Source organism: Sebastes fasciatus, chromosome 7 (assembly GCF_043250625.1).
Source record: "Sebastes fasciatus isolate fSebFas1 chromosome 7, fSebFas1.pri, whole genome shotgun sequence".
In the NCBI taxonomy this organism is placed as follows: domain Eukaryota; kingdom Metazoa; phylum Chordata; class Actinopteri; order Perciformes; family Sebastidae; genus Sebastes; species Sebastes fasciatus.
This window is the reverse complement of record NC_133801.1, coordinates 19,075,031-19,098,034: the sequence shown is the minus strand read 5'-3', so window position 1 is coordinate 19,098,034 and position 23,004 is coordinate 19,075,031. Positions and strand designations below refer to the sequence as shown.

At 41.1% G+C, this 23,004-nt stretch overlaps 1 protein-coding gene across 1 annotated transcript in view; it reads right to left on the bottom strand.

Annotated features, from left to right (window-relative positions):
- Positions 1–22,864, bottom strand: part of sik2b (salt-inducible kinase 2b) — a 51,683-nt gene extending 28,819 nt beyond the window's left edge. Inside the window, exons 1-3 of the mRNA XM_074642039.1 lie at positions 22,315–22,864; positions 17,643–17,759; positions 10,727–10,790 (exon numbers count right to left, since the gene is read on the bottom strand). Of these exons, the coding sequence (XP_074498140.1) occupies positions 10,727–10,790; positions 17,643–17,759; positions 22,315–22,455 (322 nt within the window). The 5' untranslated portion in view covers positions 22,456–22,864. The remainder of the gene's footprint in view (positions 1–10,726; positions 10,791–17,642; positions 17,760–22,314) is intronic.
- Positions 22,865–23,004: the final 140 nt, after the last annotated feature.

Sequence of the window (23,004 nt, the reverse complement as noted above, 5' to 3'; positions counted from 1 at the left end):
CTCATCTGGGATCAATAAAGTATTTATTCTTCTTCTGATTGTTATTACAAGTGTCTGACATTATGGAAAGAGTTTCACTCAAGGAGAAGTCTCGTTCTGAAATATCGCAAGGTGACGTGTTGCCAGAAGAAAACGGAGGAAACGTGAGTGCCAGCCGGGCAGTTTGTTGTGTCGCAGCTGCAGTCTGCGGTTTTATCCTTCAATACTGGACCGATTTCAAATAATTTTGTCCCCATTAGTCACTTAGACACAAAAGGTTGAAAAATACCGAAGTTACACTTTAAGAGAGACTGAGTTTGTGGTTGTTTAGAAAGACACATGAAAGTCTATGCAGTCTGCGGGGGGCTAAAGTCATTTATTTTACTGTCTTCTTTCTCCAAGTATCCAGATCTCTGACCTTTCTCTCATTGTCTGCTCTCACTGTTTTTTCTAACCTTTCACACTCACTAATTTTCGCAATGTTGGCTGACAGACTATTCTACAGGATGTATGATTTTTTGCAGCCCTGTGAACTTTGGGAAGTGTGGTGTTTGTTGCTGTCGGCAGGGTTCCTCTTCACACCTCTCCGTCCAGATAGCTTGCTAACTCCTCAATTCACACTCTGTGGCAAACAAGACAGCGCACTCTGTGTTGGCTTTGCTTCCAGCTGGCATGGAGACAGACCACGGACCAAACCTGACGACAATGCACAACAACCACAACAAACCCAGCCAACAAAACTTCCTATACGAGCAAACAGAGTGTGCAAAATATAAAGGAATGCAATTATCTGAAGATCCACAAGGTCAGTCTCACAAAGGAGCATTTTTATAATCACAAAGCAGATGGGGACCTGCAGCTTAAATTGCTCGAGATATTAAAAACAACTTTTTGCATCGTCTTTGCATTTGTTAGAAATACCATATATCTTTTCCCTTTTTTTTTTTTAACACATAGTATTGCTTTGATTTCCCTGGTGGACACAAATTTATGTTAAGATAAGATCACTGACAGAATTTTTAAAACTAGGCCCCTGTCAAGATGCACAGAGAAGACATACTAAGCCAATTTCACAGCCAACTAACATCAAAAACATAGTGCCATCAACGCAACATGAAATAGGCTATTTAAAGTAGAGCAGCATATGTCCTGAGGCCAGCGAAATGCATCACGTCGTAAACACCTCATCTTAACAACTCTGTATTGTTTCAACTCAGGGTTGGCCAAAGGGTCACCTGCGTGTTGGGACAAAGACTGTACAATAAAAATGACTAAAGGCCATAAGCTGCACTATTAAGGTTCAGGGAGATGATGCTGCTCTGTCGTCAGCAGCATGGTTGATTGCTAACATCTGACAAGAGTGAGAAAACCTGATTAGATAGTGGCTGGCAAATTCCACAGAAGACGCAATTCAGTGACCAGGGCAGCTTTCATGCAACGCTGCTAATCAAAAAACACACTGGGGAGGGGAATGTGTCGAGGAGGTCCAAGTATGCACCTGTGAGGAGAACAGGACCGTTCTGGGATCAAACCTCTCCCTTTCTTGGTCTCAATATGCTTCAACCGATACACTTGTTGGACAGTCAAACGGCAACAATTTGCACAAACTAGTTCGATTCGAGCATTGCCTGATCCTGTTGTCTGACTGCATCTGACTAAAACATTAACACACTTAAACAGGCATTTTTTCTCTTATAGGGGAACATCATGGAGTTCATCTAGGGCTGCAACTAGGTTTCATTATCAATTTAACTGCAAATCATTTTCTTGATTAATCATTTGGTCTTTAAAGTGAAGAAAATGGCCATCCCAATTCATACTGATTGTTTGGTCCAATTTAACAGTTCATAACCCAATGGTATTCAGTTTACTACTATAGATGACAACAAAGCAAGAACCAGTACATTAATGGCCTTTTGGCTTAAAAACTTAACAGATTAATTCATTATTACCGAAATGACGCAGTACTAAGAAGTATCGAAACTTCTCCAGTCAAACAATACCTGCAATCAATCATTTTTGTGCCCAGATCTAGAAATAAATTTGTCAAAGCATGCAAGTGGAGTGGAGCGCAAGCGAGCAGTGAACGTGAGCGGAAGGATTTTGGATGTAGTGCAGAGTAGATTTAAAAAAAAAAGTTGTAGCGTCGCTTTATCTCCCGCTCCAATTTCACTCCGGTACCGCTCACACCATGAGTTCGAAGCATGCCCGAGCGAGCCCGACACAGAACGTATCTGTGTATTGCACACAGCGGCTGCGTAGGATTGTTTCAGCTCGTGTGATCCAAACACACACAAGTCCAAAAGTCAACATTCATTAAAAAAAGATAGATGTAATCTTTTCCAAAATGATTGTTTGTTGTTTTTATCTAACGAAAATATTCTGCTTTAATCCATATTCTTTGGCTTTTAGCCATTCGAAAACATTTTCACTGCGGTAAAAATACTATCTTATCTCCCACTTGCCGCACACAAAGGACGCCCCTGTATTAACGGAGCGGTCTAGCAGCAATCAAACGAAACTGACAAGTTATTTATTAAGAAAGTTGATTTAATAAAAAAATTACTTTGGCTCATGTAATAATTTTCTTCGAGGGATTTTTTCAGGGTGATGTCATCATAAAATATGATGATAAGACATTCGAAGCTTCATCCGAAAACCTCAATAGAAGCTTCAAGTGTTAAAAAAAATGACATTTGGTAGCCTACAGCCCTAAATAAAATACAACGCATCTTTCTTTTAGTTTTTGAAGCGATTTGAGTGGAGCGGCCTGGAGCGGCCTGGAGCGGCTTTGAGCTGGGGAGTGGAGGGAACAAACAGCTTTGTGAGCTAGCCAGTGGGACACACACAGCTTCCATTCACATGATGGGCATCAAATGAAGTACTCATGGTATTGGTATCACTTTAAGGGTACTGATATGTGTAACTGTTGCCGATTGATTTTCTGTCTATTGACTACATAATTAATCAATGACTGGTTTCAGCTCTAAAAAGAATCCTGCTTGACTGACTTAACACTTTAAACACTGAAATGCTCAACAAACCAAATGCTTAACAACACAACTAATCTTAATTCTTTATGAACAGCAGCACTGTGTTGCTGAAGCTTATTCTACAGTAGCACTTGAAAAACAAGCCATTACTGTTGAGCAATCAACACTGCGCAGCAACACACATACACACAAATGCACACGATGCGGTATGTTGCCCCAGTGGAGGGATGAGTAATCCACTGATACAATGTTGGCGAGGGCCAGGACCTCAGCACAGTGAGGCATGCAGAGAGGCATTCTGGGAAAACGAGCAGAACAAGTATGAATCATGGGGGTATTAGGGAACAGCTCAACAACCACTGTGTTCCACTTCTGCTGAGAGCTGGGTGATGACCGAAGTCTCTTAACAGCTGCTCAGGTTTGGAGGGGACAAACATCATGGGTACAAACTGGCTTGTTGGCCAGACCTCTGGCTGGACTTCAGATAACACCGTTGGGCAGGCATGGGGAGTGTGTGTGTGTGTGTGTAGAGGACAAGGGGCAAACACACACTCTGTTTCCACATCAGTAACTGATACCCAAACCACTTAAATACAGCAGCCACATTAAAGTCACGTCTATGAACGCGTTGATAGATGTTGGTGCTGATTTAATACCGACACCCTCGGGGGGTTAAATTGGGCTGGAGCCAGTTGGAGCTGAACACTGCCCTTTCATCCAAGTTATATCCTGCCAAAGATCTTCCATGGGATAAGTCTTCATTCAAGAGGTATTCAAATAAAAAAACAATTTGTTTTTCCTAGAACTCATGGGTTATGTTGCCCCAAATACCAAATTCTTGCTTTCTTCCCTGTGAGGATCATTTGAGGTCCTCAGCTGTCCTGACTTCTGGATTTTCCACTTAACTGTTCACCGACGCAGCTGAACTGGTGTCGGGATATACATTTATTTTCCTAGCGGTGGACTTATATCTGGTTCATACTGCTTTAACTGACAAGCCAACACGTCAAGGTGAGCTTGTGTGTTCGTAGCTACTGCTAGCTGTCAAGGTTCCTCATTTGCTACAATGGCGACCACTGTATCCTCTCAGGGGAATGTTGGTGGTAAGGTTAAGGATGTTGTGTCACGCCCTTGCCCAGCTGCTTTTGGTTTTACCATCTCGGTGGAAGGACCCTCACCCCCTCTGCATTGCATGTATGGGAGTAAAGCATGCCCAGTCATCACTTACAGATGCCAGTCCTGTTGCAGCCTCCAAAACCAGGGATAAGCCCGGCAGTTCCTTCAGCAGGGAGGCACAGCCTGCACCCCGTGAGGTTGATCTGGATGAGGTGTGCAAGCAGGAAACAGTCAGGTTGGCTATCAACTGGCCCTCATCGCAAGATGACAAGTGCTGCGTGTTTGAGAGATTCAGAGTTCTGTCACTGATCTTTAATGATTATGATGCTTCAAACAGGATTTGCCAGACAAGGGTCGGGCTTTCCACTATTATTTGGCTGCAAATTCAGCCATGTGGACTTTGGTAATACGCCAGTACGTCAACACTCCCTGATATTGAGGTTTATGAAGGGAGCCTGTGGGCCTGCAGCCTGCACGTACACCTTAAGTTCCTTCTAGGGACTCTAAGGTTGTCTTTTGAGCCCTTGGAGTGTGCAAACTTAAAGGCGCTTTCTCTTAAAACTATCCTGTTGCTGGCATTGACATCAGCCAAACAGATAAGGGAATTATATGCTTTGTCTGTGCATGCACCCCTGACTATGGGAAGGTGATCTTACACCCTAAGTGGCAGGTCAGTGAGTCTTTTTATAGCTGTCCTACACTGGAGCTGCTAGCCTTTTACACCCCGCCTTTAGCCAAAGAGAGCAATAGGCGACTTAATTCACTTGGTCTCATCTATTCGGACAGGACTAAGGGATTTTGGAAGGGTAACCAGTCATTTTGTGTCATGTAAGAGGTGGATTGCAGCTTCTGCGGGGGCTGTGGGCTGATTCCACCAGGGGTATAGCTACCTCATGGGCTCAGTTCAGGGGCATTTTTGTGAGTGACATCTGTGCCGCTGCAAGCTTGGTATCCCCAGTTCTCCGAGTGCCACTTTTGGAAGTCAAGGTTTATTTTGGATTAAACTCAGGAATAAATACTGGGAATAATAGTGCATTTAGGGGTTAATATTTTGCATGTTGCTTTATATTTAGGGTATTTGAGGAGGCAGGCATATAAATGACCTATAAAATAAATCATAGTACTAATCAAACATATTTGTTGGACACTAAAAACTCACAGAGGGACCGACTTCTGTCCTCAATAGGTGTCAGAGCATATTTTTCTAAGTGAAAATAAGACTCTATCAACGTATGTTATATCCCATTATGTCTAGTTTGAGTGTAATAGTACAACAGTGAGTGAAGGCAGGACCGTACACTCCCAACCTTCAAGTAGTATACTTTAGTATTAAAGATACTCCACTTAATAAACACACTTTCTGTGTTCTGACGCTTGAAGATGTTTAACATATAAGATCATGTAGAGGACATGAAACTTGCTAGCTTTCCATTACTGGATGATTAATGTCAACGCCCGCCGATTCATTTTCTTTGGTATTCAGCTTCATACAATATGATGTGAATGCAGAAGACAACCATAAGCCAGTAAAGTAACAAGGGAGGTGGTTAAGAAATATTAATAGAGAATTAAATGGCATGTTAAGACAAAAGTTTTGGTTGGCTATAGCTCTGTTTACCTATTCAGTTCAGTTTACCTATTATACTGTAGGATTGATGTTTTGTGCAGGTGCAGACATCTGAAAAAACATCACATTGTTTAAACATGTTCTGATTTATTTATTACTACTACTACCCTGTTTCCAAATGTCTGCTATCACTGAGGAAGATGAGCACAATTACCTCAGCTCAAACATAGAAAGACCTGTCAGGTTTATTCTGGCACAACATTTTCCTTCAGCAGGTGGATCCTTGAAAGCTGCCATGTAAGATGCTGCATGTCACTCAACTGAAAACCCATTATGTAAATATTAACAAGGGAGGTAATCTGCTCCCTTCAAGCATCACCAAGAAAGGTAGATATTAACTTTATCCTCAGGAATTTGGTTAGTCATACATTTCATCTATACTGGTCATCAAAGTCAAAGCAGCCACGCCCTGGCGGCTGACAGATGTGCCGAAAACTCACCCGGTAAAAATATGAAGGATGGTTTATGACGAAATAGAAATTGACAGCCTAAGTAAATAAGAATGTGTCTCAAAAATCAGCCTGAGTATTTCTTTTGAAGTCTCCTTGTCTCATTCCCTCTCCATCAGTCAGACAAGAGATCTGCATGAGTGATTCTACTCACTGCCAGCTATAATACTCCCCTCTCTCCAGCAGTGCTTTCTTAAATATGCATGCCCTACATTTTCCCATCACCTTCCAAATTCAAATGGATGTCCCCTGCTCTCGCCTCTATTCTCTTCTGCTTCCTCTCCCCTCCTGCCTCTGCTCTCCTCTCTGCAACTACGATTTATTTGTGGTTGACCCAATTTCCAGGTTTGATCCATACTGCGGTGTTGAGGCAGGCTGTGGAGCGGCAGGCTGACTGACAGACAGACAGACACAAAGGCACGTCAACAAGCTGGCATGGATGCCTCTGCTGTGCCCATTACTGTGCCCACCCACCCCTTTTGCGAGAATGAACCCATCACTCTCCGCCTCCTTGTGCCAAACCCAGCTCCGCTTCTTTGTCTGTGCGGCTCCAGACGCACACACATACGCTACCCCTCCTGCTCCTCCACAACCCCATTTACGGTTTGGTCTGAAGAGAGAATCGGTGGCTCATCCATTGTCTCACTGATTCGCTGTAACAGAGTAGGATGCTGAGCATCCACAACAACTTCACACATCTTCCGCTCTTTGTAACCTATGGCCAGGAGCAGACCTGAGAAATTCATCACGTCAGAAAAGCGGAGGCAACTCTCTGGAGGGCGATAGTGGAGGAAGAGGCTGGAGATCTGGCTCGGCAGCTTATCCATTTCTCTGAGTGCATCATGACCGAAGGACATCTCCAGAAATTTTGGAAATCAGAAATGATTGTTCAATTTTGTGAGATTGAATACTGTAATACTCATTTAGAGCAGCAGCTACCAGCCGCTGTCTGCCCGGCTTAGTCAAAGCTGCTACTGCTGCAGCTGATGATGACATATAAACGTCTTACATAACTACATTACATTGTGCAATCAGGGCAGAGGGGTCTGATGAATCAGGACACAATGGTTTTATAATACCGTGAGATCATCCATGAGAAAATCTATGGGGTATGGAAAATGAGGTTGACCAATGATGACTGGTTCAAAGGAATAGTCTGACATTTTGGGAAATACACTTTCTTGCCTAAAGTTAAATGAGAATCTCAATAAAGCTCTCATAAATGTCTGTTAAAGGTGCTAGATTGGGAGTATTTTTAGTTTGTGTCTAGAAGGGAACCCGCAAATTACGAAATGTGATCTGAGATCTGCAAAAACTCTTGTGAGACCCACTGCCCGACGACCTATCCTAACCTTAACTATTCAAGGTCAATACCTTACCTTAACCATTCAAGGTCATTGCCTAACCTTAACCATTTAAGATCAATGCCTAACCTTAATCTCGCGAGAGTTTCCCTTGTTTGCTGGTTCCCTTCTAGACACTACTGTATTTTTATTGACTTCGCATGGCTCTCAACATGCCGACGGCTGAGCCATTGGCTCACAGCTAACGGCACTAACAGTGCTAACAACAGCAACAGTGCTGACAAAGCTAACAGTGTTTACCTGAGGGGGAAAAGGAGGGTGGGCGCTACGCTTCCGCGATGACGTTATCAAATGTAACCGCCTAAAGAGAGCAGTGCAGAGCGGCGGCCTTGAGCTAGCCAGTGGGGCACGCTCACATGCGAGCACATGCACTAAAAGGCACGCATGGCCGGCTCGGCAATGATATATAGAGAACCTTAGCGACAGTTTTTCTGTGGACTGAGTCAGGCTAGCTGTTTCCTACTACTTCCAGTGTTTATGCTAAGCTAAACTAGCTTTTCCTGGATGTAGCTTCATATTTATCAGACAAATATGAGAATAGTATCGATTTTCTCATTTAATTCTCTGCATGAAAGCAAATAAGCATTTAACAACAATGTTGAACTATTCCTGTAAGATATAGTGCAAAGTGGCAGAAGAAACAAAGCACCGGCACTCAGAGATAAAGGGTCTTTCTTTGGTTATTGTGGGCAAAAAACGAACATATTTCAGCTAGAACACTGATGATGGCTTCTAGCTGAAACGCATTTGTTTTCCCCCACGATAAACAAAAAAAGACCATTTATCTGTGAGTGTCGGTGCTTTGTTTCTTATATCCCTTTAAGAGTGTACTGTACAGTGAGGCAAACAGAAGCTGCTGCTTGGTCTAACCACAATTAGCTGTAGTGGCTGTAACACATGTACAGATACAGATGAGTCTTTCCGTTTCATCTCGGTGCACTTCTGTACTTCCTTCTTATTTTTAACCACGCTCTTTTCTCATTCATTTTTTTCTTGTGTCTGCTTCACAGCTCTCTCTAGGTCACAGGAGCAGGAGTTGCTGCTGCTGAGTCAACATCACAAGTGGAACACTGGCCTCAGAATTACAAAGACACACACATAGACACAAACCAAATGCACACACACACACACACACACAGTCAGACAGACAGACAGACAGACACGACTATTAAGTTTACTGTACACTATGCCAGAGTAATCCTCTCGGCTACTGTGTCTGGAAGTAGGCTGAGTGCAAACATTCTCAGACTGACGAATAGGTGAGGCCAATAATCTATGTAGATCATGATCCACTTGCAGGTTATCCACATCAGACAAGTCTATACTTGTTATAAATTCTTGAAATATTTGCATGTATGGTTTAGTTCATGTCTGCATGTTCAGAGCCAGCTTTTGAAAAACGTAATCCTGACATATTTGATAAATATTAATAATTTTTTAAAAGTGCTATAAATGCGCCCTTGCTTTTGAAAACGAAATCCTGAGATATTTAATAAATATTCATAATTTTTAAAAAGTGCAATAAACACGCTCTCTTTGGGCTAATGTCCAATAAACTGGATTGAGATCGCAGAGTGCACACATTGTACATTGAGTGCGTATGACGTGAGTGTGAAGTAGCGATAAAGCACATGTGGTGCTATGGCAGACTAAGATAATTTCTTATCTTCATGTACTATTCTGACTTGTCTGTCCTTTCCAGTGCATGTGTCTTTATTTGTGCTCTACTCTAAAGCAGTGTGTAAAACCACTTCTATGGTAAAAAGTCATTATTGTACCTTAGTTCAGATTGTCCACTTGGATACATGTATTATGTTTATATTTCCTGCTTCCTTATAGGTTCGATTTTGTCTCTTAAAAACCTGGTAAATGACTAACTGGAAATTATTGTCTAAACCGAAGGAATTCTTTTTTCTGTCCCAAAGGTCCAAAATTAACAAGGCACGGTGTGATTTTTTCTCTGTGATCTGCTTCCGTCAAAACTGCAACATCTGGTCCTTTTTAAAAATCATTATGAAAGACCTTCAGGCAGCCAGAATAAATCGTAGATGCTTTGTTTATGTGACATCTATTTGGCGACTGCCTTTGGAGTGTTCACTGTTGATATTGTGAATTTCAGAATACCGTTTTATGTGTCCATTACATTTTGGAAAATGAAGAATAAAGTTTTCATGCTGTCAGCTTGTTTCGTGGTGTTCTCCTCTTGACCCAACCTCTTTAGATGATTAATCGATATGTTGATCAACAGCAAATTATCTGGCAAACATTTAAATAATTGAGTAATCATGTTAGTCATTTCTTGAGCAAAACTGTCAAACATTCCCTTGTTCCAGCTTTGCAATGTGAGGATTTCCTTCTTGTTATTTGTCTTTGTGTGTATTTTATTTTGTAAATTCATGTTTTTCTCACATATTATTTAAACTCTTGACTTGGGGAAAGGTCCATTTTATAAACCTACAGTTTCTTGACTCTGTCACATGTTTCACTTCTGTTATCGGTTATAATGCTGTTTGCATAGTCCAAATAAAAGTAAACTAAACTAAACTAACAGCTGTACCTGACCAAGGAAATGCGTTTGTGAAATGGTGGCTTAAAAGACGGGCCTTTTTTATTGCTACTTTTTGCAGATCTGCTCTGAAACAGCTCAAAGTTTAAGTTAAAAGTAGAGCAAAAGTTCAACAGACAGTGTTCTGAATTAATTCCAAGTGTCATGTAACGGTCAGTGAAAATGGAGGAATGACGTTGTTGGCCGGCATGTAGAAAGTAGACTTGCATAATCTGAGTAGTAAACCAGCGAGCAGAAAGTGATTCTGCCCCACAAACGGCAATAAATCAATCTTTTTCTCTTTGAGGCTGCCTCTCTGCGGCCTTCACAGGCCCTCAGTGATGTCATTTTATACGACAAGTGAGCGGTGTCAGCACATTTAGCGCTGCAATCACTAGCAGCACATGACCAGGGCCACATCAGGATCATTCCTACAACCATGTGACCTTTGAGATTGAGGCCGGGATAAGAGTGAGAGCAACGCAAACTCAATAAGACTTTGATACTTCCTTGTTTGTCAAAAACATTACTGACGCAACAGTGCAGATTTTTGTGCAACTGATATGGGGAAGATGTGTATGAACTGGGTGGGGCAATGGTTTTTAAGATACAGATGAGGTCAGATTGATCTTGTACTTGAAAAGATCACTCACCGAAGATCTCCCCATTCTTGGCATACTCCGTGACTAAGTAAAGCATGTTCTTCGTCTCCATCACCTGAGAGAGGGAGAGGACGAAGGAACAGGGGGCCGAGGGAGGGGGAGAGAAGAGTGGGAGAGTGAATACATACAGTCGACCACTTTTCAATAGCAATATCATCAGATCATTTAACAGTCTCCTGCAACAAGAAAGAATTAGGAAAAAGAAAACTGTAACAACAGATACAAATGACCCAAATATTACACAATTATCCACATGGTTTTCTCCGTGGTTCGTCTGGCATCCACAGAGCAAAAACAAAATGCATGAATGGCCTAGGGTCTAAATATGGCATCCATGTAAGGGAATGGAGGTGGACGGTTGGTGTTGCCGAGTATATCTGAATGGTACTTAAAACCTTTCAGCCCTCACACGGCGCTGTGTTGTGTAGGAGGAGGAGAACCGATTTAGAAGCAGAAACACTCAGGAGATGAATAGAATTAAATGCGGAGGGGAGAATCAGATGGAGAGGGGAGGATGAATCAGACACAGCGAGCCAGACGTTCACACTAGAAATCCCACGCTCATTGTTTATGATCAATTTTCCATCTGTTACACTGACCGATTCATGGATTTAGGAAATGAAAGCCAGCTTTTTTTTTTTTTGGTTGGCCCTGGTTGTGTAATAAACACATTTTGTCCTCTCTAATACAACTGATTGAACGATACTGAGCACCTACTGTATACCCGAGTTTAATTCATCAATCAAAACAAGTCGCATTATGAGCCAATACAGCATCTAATCTGGGAAATAAACCTTTCTCACAGCGGACATTTTGACTTGTCACAGCAGGAAAAGCACAGGTGTAACTAATAGTATTACCGATGGCTCTGGTTCATTCAGGAGTGCCAGTAAACCAGCATCAACAATAGCAGGGCCCTGGCACCGGCACACCTGAGTGGAATGCAGCCATTATTAATGTTATAAGTTACGCCTGTGTTTGACAAGATAAAATATCCACCACGAGAGAGCTATATTTTCAATTTATGGTGGATATCTTTCTACTGTTTGTTGTTCTTACAGTCAGCTGCATGCTCACTAGCTCATGTCGTCTGTCGTGGATCTATTAGCTGTTCCTTCACATGTTTTATATACCGTTCTGGAAAGCGTTGGGCAAAAGTCAGGGAGACACAGCAGTTAATTTGGGCAGCATTTTCAGCTTTATCATCTAGGGTGACCAGATGACCCGAAAGATTCGGGACAATCCTGAATAATGGGCAGTCGTCCCGAATCCCGAATCTTGTCCCGTTTGTCCCAAAAAATTTGTCTAAACTTGAGTTTTAATGAGTTATAGCCTAAAAGAATTCATTAAATACTGATCGCTGGGAAACATTATTTTGGTGTTGCCCACAGACGGTCACTGTTATGTCCGTAACCTACATGAACTATGGCGGTTGTAGTTTTTTTCAAACTGTGTACAGTAGTGCCACGAATTGATAAACTACTAAAAAGAAAACGCAGGTAGACCGTGATGGAGCAGCAGCTAGGAGTATGGTGGAAGCTAGGGTGGAAAATCCTAAGACGCGTCCAAGAATAGTTAAATAAAGATAAAAAAAAAGCAAACTCGGTGTTCTGAGAAAGGATTTAAGTCCAAAAAAGTTCGGGACGACTTGAAAGAGAGCGCTCCTGGGGGGCGGGGAGATGCGGCGAGCTCAGCTGCAAGCATACGCACGCCAGTGCAGTAAAGTCGTCAGAGAAAGCTCCGGCGACGATCATCATCTTAATCAGAATTGTGTGAACTTTTTATTTAGTTTTACTTTATTCAGGGACAACATCAATATGTAACTGAGTCAGTTTTGTGCAATCCTTTTGCAGGTTGATGTTCTACATCACAGATACCAAAAACACTTTTTTGATATATTACTTCGGAAATCAAAAACATTTTCTTCAAGACACTTTTTCCATTCAACAAAAGAAGCCAAAGTTCACAAATGTTAAATGTAGTCAAAACACAAGCAGCTGCACACAAATTTTGCCAAAATAAAATACATTAAATTGAAATAATTATCATTTTAATCAGGAACTGTCCTATCAACAAATGAGACAAGCTTAATTTTACAGATTCGCCGCCAGATTTTTGATACATGACGGTTCAGTCAATTCAGTCAATACTCTGTGCTACGGACGAATTTCCGTTGGTACCAAAAAAGGTATTGATACCAAGCTCTACTTGCAAAGCCAGATATCAAGCCAATATGATGTCTCATGCGTTTGTATGAAGTGAAGTACTGTAGGGTAAACAGGATGCCTGCAGCTGCTTAACAGTAAAAGCCTTCCTGCACCATCGATAATCAACACTACACCACTTCAATACAGCGGAGATAATACATTAAATACACAGTATACAGTATATAGCCTTTCCCCCATAGCAGTTGTGAATAACTGCTATGGCGGTTGTGAATAACTGCTATGGGAGAAATAACTGAAGCCAGATCTCTGTCATGTAATAAATCGTAATAGAAGTGAATTCACAGTCTGAATTCCAGATACCAAGAGATGCAAGCTGCACTTTGTGTTTAGCTCTTCATGGCGTCTGACACTGCCGATGAGAAGGTTTGAAAACCATCTAAACATTCTTCAACTGTCTAAACATTTTTGACTGATCCCTTCTGAATATGAGGCCATGAGGAAGAGCAGCTGTAGTCCCCGTGGTGAATCACATGCTGTATTGCTAGACTGTTTAATTTTTTAATACAAGACTGGAATTGAATAATTTATGAATCTAAACGTAATTGTTTTAATGGTTTTAACAGCGTGGGTATTAATTGTTGTGTTGAGGATATCGAATTAGGGTCATGATTCATCCAATATCCTCAATTTATTCAAGCATTTCCTGTAACATGATTGATGTTCAAATGGAGCACTTGTTTTGTAACGGAAGTACTGATAGACAGAGAGTGGTTTTGTAATTTAATTATAATAATTAAAACAATATCCAGTGGTAATTTTTTGACTGTTGTCAGAGGATGGTGAGATGCAAAAGAAGCCTAAAAGATGAAGAAAATGACAGCACACTGGGGTCAATAGCGAAGAGGCCACACAACACATGACAAACTAGAGTGGGGACCACAGTTGGGTTGTCTGTGTGAGTTCCCTTTGGGCCGCAGTTTATGAAACTAGAAAGGAAATCACTAATTGACCCAAGCTGATTGGATGGATGGGCCGTTGGAAATAATGATTCACACCAAAATAACACAGCAGAGAGCTGGAACGGTGCCACATGGTTGTGTAATGATGACGAACACTCATTTACTTTCCCTAAACAAACTAACGGGAACTCGAAGGCTTATGTAATACAACTGAATCACCAAAATCTTGGAGTTATTGGCGGTTAGGCTATTTTGTGCCAGACAGCGGACCTCATGGTGTGAAACAGGACACAGTCGCATGAGGGAAGTGACATTTATGGGATTTATTTCTATTAAAAAATGCTTTTAGCACATATCATATCTATTTCAATAGCACCAGTGTAAAGACCCCCACACAGCCAGATTATTTTATTCTTGGCTTTAAGAAATTAAAGCACATTTCTGCTGCATGAAATCATCTCACAATTAAAAATAAATTTTCAAAATTAACCATGATAGAGATAGATCTTTTCAGTTTACAGATTGGAAAGAAAGTCATTGTGTACAATATATTTTCGGATAAGAGACAGAGACTATGGGTCTGTTTGAAATTGCATACTAAATTAACAATTAAGTGTGACATTACCAGCAGACTGTTCACACTGAAGTAAACTCAAGCAATATGTCTTCTCTGCATCACATACCAGATGAAAATTTGATGAATTGAATTGATTTGTTGAATTCAATTTTTTTTTTTTATCACAGATGTAAATCAACATTACCTCTTCTACTCAACTTAATATTTTCCAGTATTATTTTAAGGCAAATTAGAATTATTAAATGTTTTCTACAGTACAGTACATTATATATGTGTAGCCTGTTCCCCTAAAAAATACATTGCCATGCAACAAAACTGCATTGTGAATTACGTTTCGAGGGACATATGTTGTTGCAGATTAAGTTTGTTAAGACGTATCACAAATACGTTTGTAATGATGGTCTCCGGAGGTCCGCGTACGGAGGAGGTTGGGGTGGTGGATGGACTAACAGTGACCGGACTTTTGCCCAGAAGACTGGTGTTCATGTCCTGTATGAAACTGAAAGTCTGCGTTCACTTAGTTTAATCATGATGATTTAACCAAGTATTTTTGTTGCGTTTTTTAGTGTTTTGTTTCAATTTACAACATTAACCACGTGTTTAAAACTGCTTAAAAGTGCGACCGTGATCCAGGAAAAAGGAGATAGGGTTGATATGTGAGCTTCTATGCTTTTCCTCTTAACTGTACCTTAATGTCACTCGCCATCATTTGAAGTTATTTTATACAACAGTTAATTATTTAAACCTTCGCAGTCTGCCACTGGACAGTCTGAAGAGCAGCAATGCATTTTGGGATGGTTGATTATGTCCAGTAAACTCACGTCTCACTCAGAAATTCTTGCTAATCTAGTATACATCGGGCATTTCTCACATACACAAAATTCACACACTACGCAGTTGGAACGCACCACATACTCTTATGGGTAGCATGTTAGTATGACAACACAGCTTGTGGTTTTCCTTCTATGACTTGACAAAATGTCTTCCCTGAGAAAGGCCCTATGTGAATGAGAACAAGACCAGAATTCACCATTAACTGTGTGATTTTGTAACTATGAACTGAATATTAATGTTACCGCACTTGATTCAGCATTAGTCTGCAGATGCTGTGATTTCTGTCAACTATTAAGTTTGCTCTTTACTTCTAGAATCACCAAATTATTAAATTAGTGAAACTCATAAAACTGACCTAGTGCTCAGATAACCAACCTCAACATGTGGCAAAAACTTGCTTTGCACTAATTCATCTGCATGGAACTCCCATCAGCTTGTAATAAGCAGAGAAATACCAAAGGACCCTGTTCTTGCTGTAACATTGCTTGTAGTAGTTGTTGTCGAGCTACAAAAATAGAGCCCTTAAGTTCAATACACATCAGATAATACAACATCCTTAAAAGAAACTTCTAGGAAACTGCAGACCGCTTCTTTTTAGCTAAATCATTGTGCAAATAAACACAACACTGTGTCCCCACATTCAAATAAATACTTTTTGGAGGTCCCATAAGGTCAGGGGCACTGACAAGAATTAATAATTGTTTTCAACAAGCAATGAATCCATTCTGGTTTAAATTAGATTTTTGTAAGTCAATAAAAACTGTGGATGTGAAAAAGACCAAAATCTGATTTTAAAACTCAGCCTAAAATAGAGCCTGATGTCCCAGTACAATAATAAAACATTTATTTTATATAATCTTCAACCACTATGACATCATTTAGTTTCATACCAGAAGCACCTTCACATGGTGCAGAGCACACACAGATGCATACAGTGCCAAATGTTAGTCAGTCATTACCTATGCTCTCATATCTTAAACTATCCAGGGGTGGCAGGTTCTGCTAGGCAGCAGTTGTTTGCTAATGCATTAGAAAATGACCTGGATTGGTCCTGCGCTTCAACACCCCGACTGCTAAAGAACCAAGAGAGAAGATCAACAAGGAGCAGCGGAGAATTCTGCTCCACGAAACTGATTTGTTCACAGATTAGCCAGAGAGGCTCGGCTGATTCAAGGCCCCCTCAACAGATGTTACATTGGCCCCCGCTGCAATGTTTATTACATATTACATTATCGCCCCTGCCGAGGGGCCTTCTTTGACCAGGGGCTGGTTTCACAAAGATAGACTGGCTTACATGTAACTCAGACTTCAGATTAATCTGTTGCACAACCCTGTCTAGTTAAACCTGTCTTAAATCAGACTACTTTTCAATGAATTCTGGGCAATTATTTTCAAATTAATAAACATGGCTGACTGACCGAGCAACCACGTCAAACCCAAGATTAGCTCAGGATAGTTTCAATGACAAAATGACAATGTCTTTACTGCTGTATATTTCCAATGAACGGCTGCTTTCTTTCTGTCCACAACATTGTTAGAAACCACAAATTACAAACCAGGTACCTGTGAAGGTTTCTGGTTAATTGATTTTTAATAAAAAAATACATATATACATTTGCATAAAGCAAGCATATTTGCCTACTCCCTTGTTGATAAAAGTATTAAATACTTAACAAATCTCCCTTCAAGGCACATTTTGAACAGATACAAAATGTGCAATTAATTTGCAATTAATCAACGATTAACTATGAACAATCATGCGATGAGTTGAGATCAAATATTTAATCTATTCACAGCCCTAGAAATGACTTATATTATAATAGAAGATTTGGCCATATTGCCCAGCCCTTATTCAGACTTATGGAAGAGACATTACAGCTTTTATTAAATTAAAAAAAAACTTTTTATAAGTGTCAAGGTTGTGTGTGTGTGTGTGTGTTAAACAAATTAGTTTAGAGTAAATATATACAGTGTGGTGACATTCTTCCAACATCACTGCTACAATTACAGTGACAGACTGCAAGCAGTTGTGATGGGAAGTGTCAAAGAAAAAGTTAGATCGAAGCACCCGAGACATAAATAAATCTCCTGAAAATCTCTTGATTGACAAGAGGCAAAAAACAAGAAGAAATCAAGAAATATCTTCACACAATGTTACAACATGGGGAATAACAATTTACAAAGATAGACAGATTACAGATGGATTAAAAAATACACAACAACCCCGATAAAATCCTGATGTACTGTTGTCTAAATCAGTAAAAGAGAGGAAATCAGCACCACTAAAAATATTAATTTTGTCCACATCTTGCATCTTAGGTAGTCAAAAGACATTGAACGACTGTAGATAACTGAAGATAGAGGCTCACCTGGTACAGCTTGATGATGTGGGGATGGTCCAGCATCTTCATGATCTGAACTTCTCTGTAGATCTTCTCCAGATTGACAGCATCCAGTTGGGTCTTGTCGATGATCTTGATGGCCACCTGCAGAACAATACAACCGTCAGTTTCTCAACAGTATACAATAGAATCATTGTTAGGGCTCACAAGAGTTGATGGTTAACAAGAAACACACTCACATATACACTAGTAGAGACAGCAATTTAATATTCTCCAAGAAGCAAAAAGGAGACAGTGTGTTCTTTTCAGAGAACTGCGTCTGAGACGCAAGATAAATACTTAAATACAGCTCGTGCTGAAGACCTTCATAAACACTCTTAAAAATTGGGGCCGAGATGAAATATCACATGAAGGTACAGCAGAGGCAAACACGGGCCTCGTTGGATACACACACACATACACATTAACACGTACATGTGTAAATCGCACACTCACAACTTCAACACTCTTTGGCTTTGATTAATGATGTCCGGTGGGTAACAAGGTAATATTAACATCTCTCCTTCAGACTGTCTCATAAACAACATTTCATCAGTGTGATCTGAAGTGTTTCCAAGCGTCTGGGAGCCAAGCTGGAGGAGTAAACAACAGGAGACCCCGGTTCCCCTCTCAGCAATTGCACCACTGTTAGATGAAGTTAGAAAACTCTTACTGAGAGACCGAAAACAGGACTGCGTTAAAAGAACTGTAAGGGGCTGTGTTGTTTCAGGTGCTGAGAGAGACTTGAGCTGAAATGATCAGTCATTTAATCGATTAGTTGATCAACAGAAAATGTATCACCAACTACTTTGATAGATTTTTTTAAAAGCAAAAATGCCAAAACAAGTATCTGGTTCCAGCTTTTTTACTGTAAATATTTGCTGGTTTTCTTTGTCTTCTATGATAAACTGAACATCTTTGGCTTTTGGACCATTCAGACTAGGGCTGCAACTAACAATTATTTATTTTCATTGCTGATTAATCTGTCGATTATTTTCTTGATTAATCGATTCGTTGTTTGATCTATAAAATGACAAAAAATGGTGAAAAATGTCGATCTGTTTCCCAAAGCCCAAGATGACATCCTCAAATGTCTTGTTTTGTCCACAACTCAAAGATATTCAGTTTACTGTCACAGAGGAGTAAAGAAACCAGAAAATATTCACATCTAAGAAGCTGAAATCTGAGAATTTTTACTTTTTATCTTAAAAAAAACTTACTATTACTCAAACCAGTTAATCGATTATCAAAATAGTTGCCGATTAATTTAATAGTTGATAACTAATCGATAAATCGATTAACTGTTGCAGCTTTAAACTGTAAGGGGCTGTGTTGTTTCAGGTGACAGTGAGACTTGAGCTGAAATGATCAGTCGTTTAATGGATTAGTTGATTAACAGAAAAATTAATCTGCAACTATTTTGATACATTTTTTAAAGCAAAAATGCCCCCCAAAAGCATCTGGTTCCAAATTTGTACATGTAAATATTTGACGGTTTTCTTCTATAAAATCTTTGGCTTTGGTCGGCGAAATCAACTTATTTGAGTATGTCCACTTGGGCTTTTGGGAAATTGGGAAATCAATATTGAAAATAATTGTTATCTGCAGACCTTATGTGAGATAATAAAACAGGATCCAGGAAGGCGGGTTTCATTAATAGATCCATGAGTTTGAAGGTTTATCGGAAGCCAAAACATTACAAAGCACTTTATATTACTGTCTGTGACCCAGGTTTGTCCTCTGGAAACCAGTGACAATCATTTCATGCTCCATCTTGACGATAATCAGATAAACAGCAGAACTACCCTGTTCATGTTTCAAAGTATTTTGGCAGGAATTTGTGATTGCGTGTATTTGCCTGGCAACTGACGTCACATCGTGTTGTGAGCCAAGTCCAACGGTTTCTGTTAGATTACCCTGTATTGTTTGGTATTCCTGCAGTGTCAAAGCCTTATGTTTGGTTGTAATCTTAAAGTGAAGTCAGACTCCTCCATCCCACTGACACACAGTTTAATCCTATTTAGCATATCTGTAGTTAGCACTTACTGATGCGGTAATGGGTGTTTCGATGTGTTTAACACTCTCCATTATCACCTCCCTACCCACAGTACAGGCAGGTATGCAATCTGGCATCAAATCTTATGAAGAAATCTAAATCTTTTAATGGCACTCGAGCTACAAGTCGAGACCTCTAGGGCATGAAATATAAAATCGCTGGCCTACTGGATTACAGGGTACTTAGCATGAAAAGATCTGAGCCAACCAACTGATTACATTGTCAACAACACTAACACACACACACACACACACACATAATGACGTCTGGTGTACTCTGTTGGCACAAGGTCATTTGAGGACAATGAGTTAGGGGAGATTTAGCTCATACATTAAGTAATGAGAGCAGAAAAGGCAGGACAATGCTGCGATCAGAGACGGATAAATGTACGACCCACTGAGCTGACAGGCAGGACCCACATGGGAATGAGCCAGCACTATGTGAACCCACAAGCTGCAGTATGTACATAATGGGATGAATGGGTCAGTATAACACGCAGGAGCCATGAGTAGAAAAAGTAGGTTATGCACACAGGTACACCTGTCTAGGAATATGCGCATCAAATCTGCTGTTTCATGCGTCATTAAACTCTGCTTTTCTTTACACACACACTCCCAGATAACATCTCATTTGCCCTGACAAATTCACAAGGCAGATGGCATCACATTAAAGTTGATGGGCTGCCTCTCCAGCTGACCTTGGCCACTTCAACAAACAGCCTCGCTCTGGTCATGGGCCTGGCAGAGCCAAGCAGCTGCAGTGGCTCTCTCTGTAGCGACCAGAGCTGGCTGGCTGGGTGACCTCTAGGAAAACCAGTGGCCTGAAAACCAGCAACAACATGCATGTTTTTCATCCAACCCAAATACCACACCGGCTGAGGTGAGAGGTGCAGCCACTTAGTGAAATCACCTGGTGTAGTGTTTGCCTGAAATTAAAACCTGCATTCACATCAGTGTCACACGGTTGCAGATTACCTGGCTAGACTAACTCTGCGCCACCACTTCACAGGCTCTAATAACCAGATTAACGCGATGACAGCCCTGCCTTATTTAGGGATGCACCGATCCGACTTTTTCAGTCCCGATAGCGATAATGATACCTGGGCTTTGGGTATCGGCCGATACCGAGAACTGATCTGATACCAGTGTTTAATTAATGAGCTGTATGCGTCACTGTGTGGAAGTGACTGGGATCATTATTTTATGTGTAAGGCAACATCAGGCTTGACTTAAACATTGCTTTCCTAACTTTGTAAAACAAAATGTAACAAATAAATACACCGATATAAATTTACTGAATTGTTATTTATCATTAAAATAATAAATCGTACACCAACAACTTGGTAAAAAAAATCTTCAAAATCAACAGGAATTACAATTCAACTGTTAACCTTTTTAATGCAGCAACAAATTGGTCAAAACTTGAACAATAATTCAAATTCCAGTATATAATGTATATAGTATATAAACATAGAATTGAATTGAATAGATCAGCCCTATTATCACCGATACCCAATCCAGCTATTTGAGTCAGTGGCCCGATATCCGATCCAGTATCGGTGTGAATCCCTAGCCTTTGTTATTCATTAAACCTACAATTGGCTTCATCTGGATGATGCAAATCTTTGTTTTTCTGTACAGCACGATTGCTCACATACAAACAGTTGGAGGCTCTGTGAGGTCAAAGATCAAAGTGTGCAACTGTGACTATTTTTCAAATCACTCCCTCTGTCTTCTTCACACACAGACTGGACACTCTTTAACTCCCTGTGTGTCTGTCATTACAATAGAAAAGCCATGGCACTCAGTGGTACCGATCAAGAAAGGCCTCTCTGTAGAGAGATGACATAATAAAACTATTAGACAAATCCAAGCCCTGTTCCTTCAGCGCTCACGCTGCATCGCCCCCAGAGTGTGCAGTGTTTTTTAACATATCAAACTAAGTGGAGACCCCAGAGCCAGTCAGTGGATTGCAGTCTGCTTGCATGCATGCATGCAGAACACACTTTGCTTTCCAATTACAGAGCTCTTCTGGCTGGCAAATCCTGCTCCTCACACACAGAGAGCTCTCGGGCACTGCTGGCACAAGAAAACCCACAAAATCATTATTTGGATTACATAATGTGGGACCACCGACCCCCATGCTGCATGGCATACATACATACATGCATGCCCCAGATACTGCTGATGTTTACAGCCAGCCAGACTACTAGAGAGTGGGAACACTGTGTCACTGTCTGGGGTCATTACCAAAAAGGAGTGTGCAGGTGTATGATGCTGATCTGGCACAGGAAAGAAAGCATGTTTACAGTTTCCCAGCAGCACTGGTGGTCAGACCTCTTACTGGCAGTAGCTGATGGGAGGAAGAGGGGGTGAAAAACATGCAGTGAGTCCTGTACCTGCAGGTATTCACCAGCTGTTGCTCTGCACTGCACTGGAGCAAGCCAAGTAACCACAGTTACCTGATCCCAAGTTTCTATTTAGTGCACCATGTGGACAGCATTTCGGCATCTGGGGGTGTCAACTAGTTCATAAAAAGTTATGTAACTCCTCAGCGGAACAGTAGCATAAGTTAGCTTGTAGGCTAACTAGTTTATACACTCACCTCGGTCTTGGTTATGCGGTGTCGAGCCAGCTTCACGACGGCGAAATTGCCCTTTCCTAAAGTGCGCTCGATGTCGTAGAAGCCCACTCGGACGGGACCTCGGAGCAGCGGTTTCTGGACACTAGTGTCAGCCATGACCATGCTGTTCTCACTGGGGACCAAGTAGAGGAGGTAGACGAGCAAAAGCGTTTTTTGTTTTTTTTTTGCTCCAGCAGCTTTACAGATAAAGACGAGAGGAAAACAAACCACCCGCCGAAGCCGCCGCTTCTTCTCCTCCTGCCGCCACCGCCACAGCTCCAGGCATGTCCATTAAAACTAGTTACCGTGGCGACACTCTCTCTCTCTCCAACGTCACAGCGGCGATACAAAACAGGCCATTTGCTGTCACACACCAGTACAATAGAGCTATAATATTTCAGCTATACGTCTATCAGCTACCAGAGCTCAGCATAGCACACACACGAGTTGACTTGCAGACAGAGAGAGAGAGAGAGAGAGGGAGAGGGAGAGAGAGAGAGAGGCATCATGTTCTCTCCGGTTGACGTGTATTGACGTCAAAGCCATAGGGGTATTTGTACAGGGGGCGGGGCCAACGAGGCTCTGCTCCACCACACTTCAGTGCCAATTGGTTGCCAGGACAACCAGACCCAACCTCTTACGTCAACCGGTAAAATTGCTATTCTGAAGATC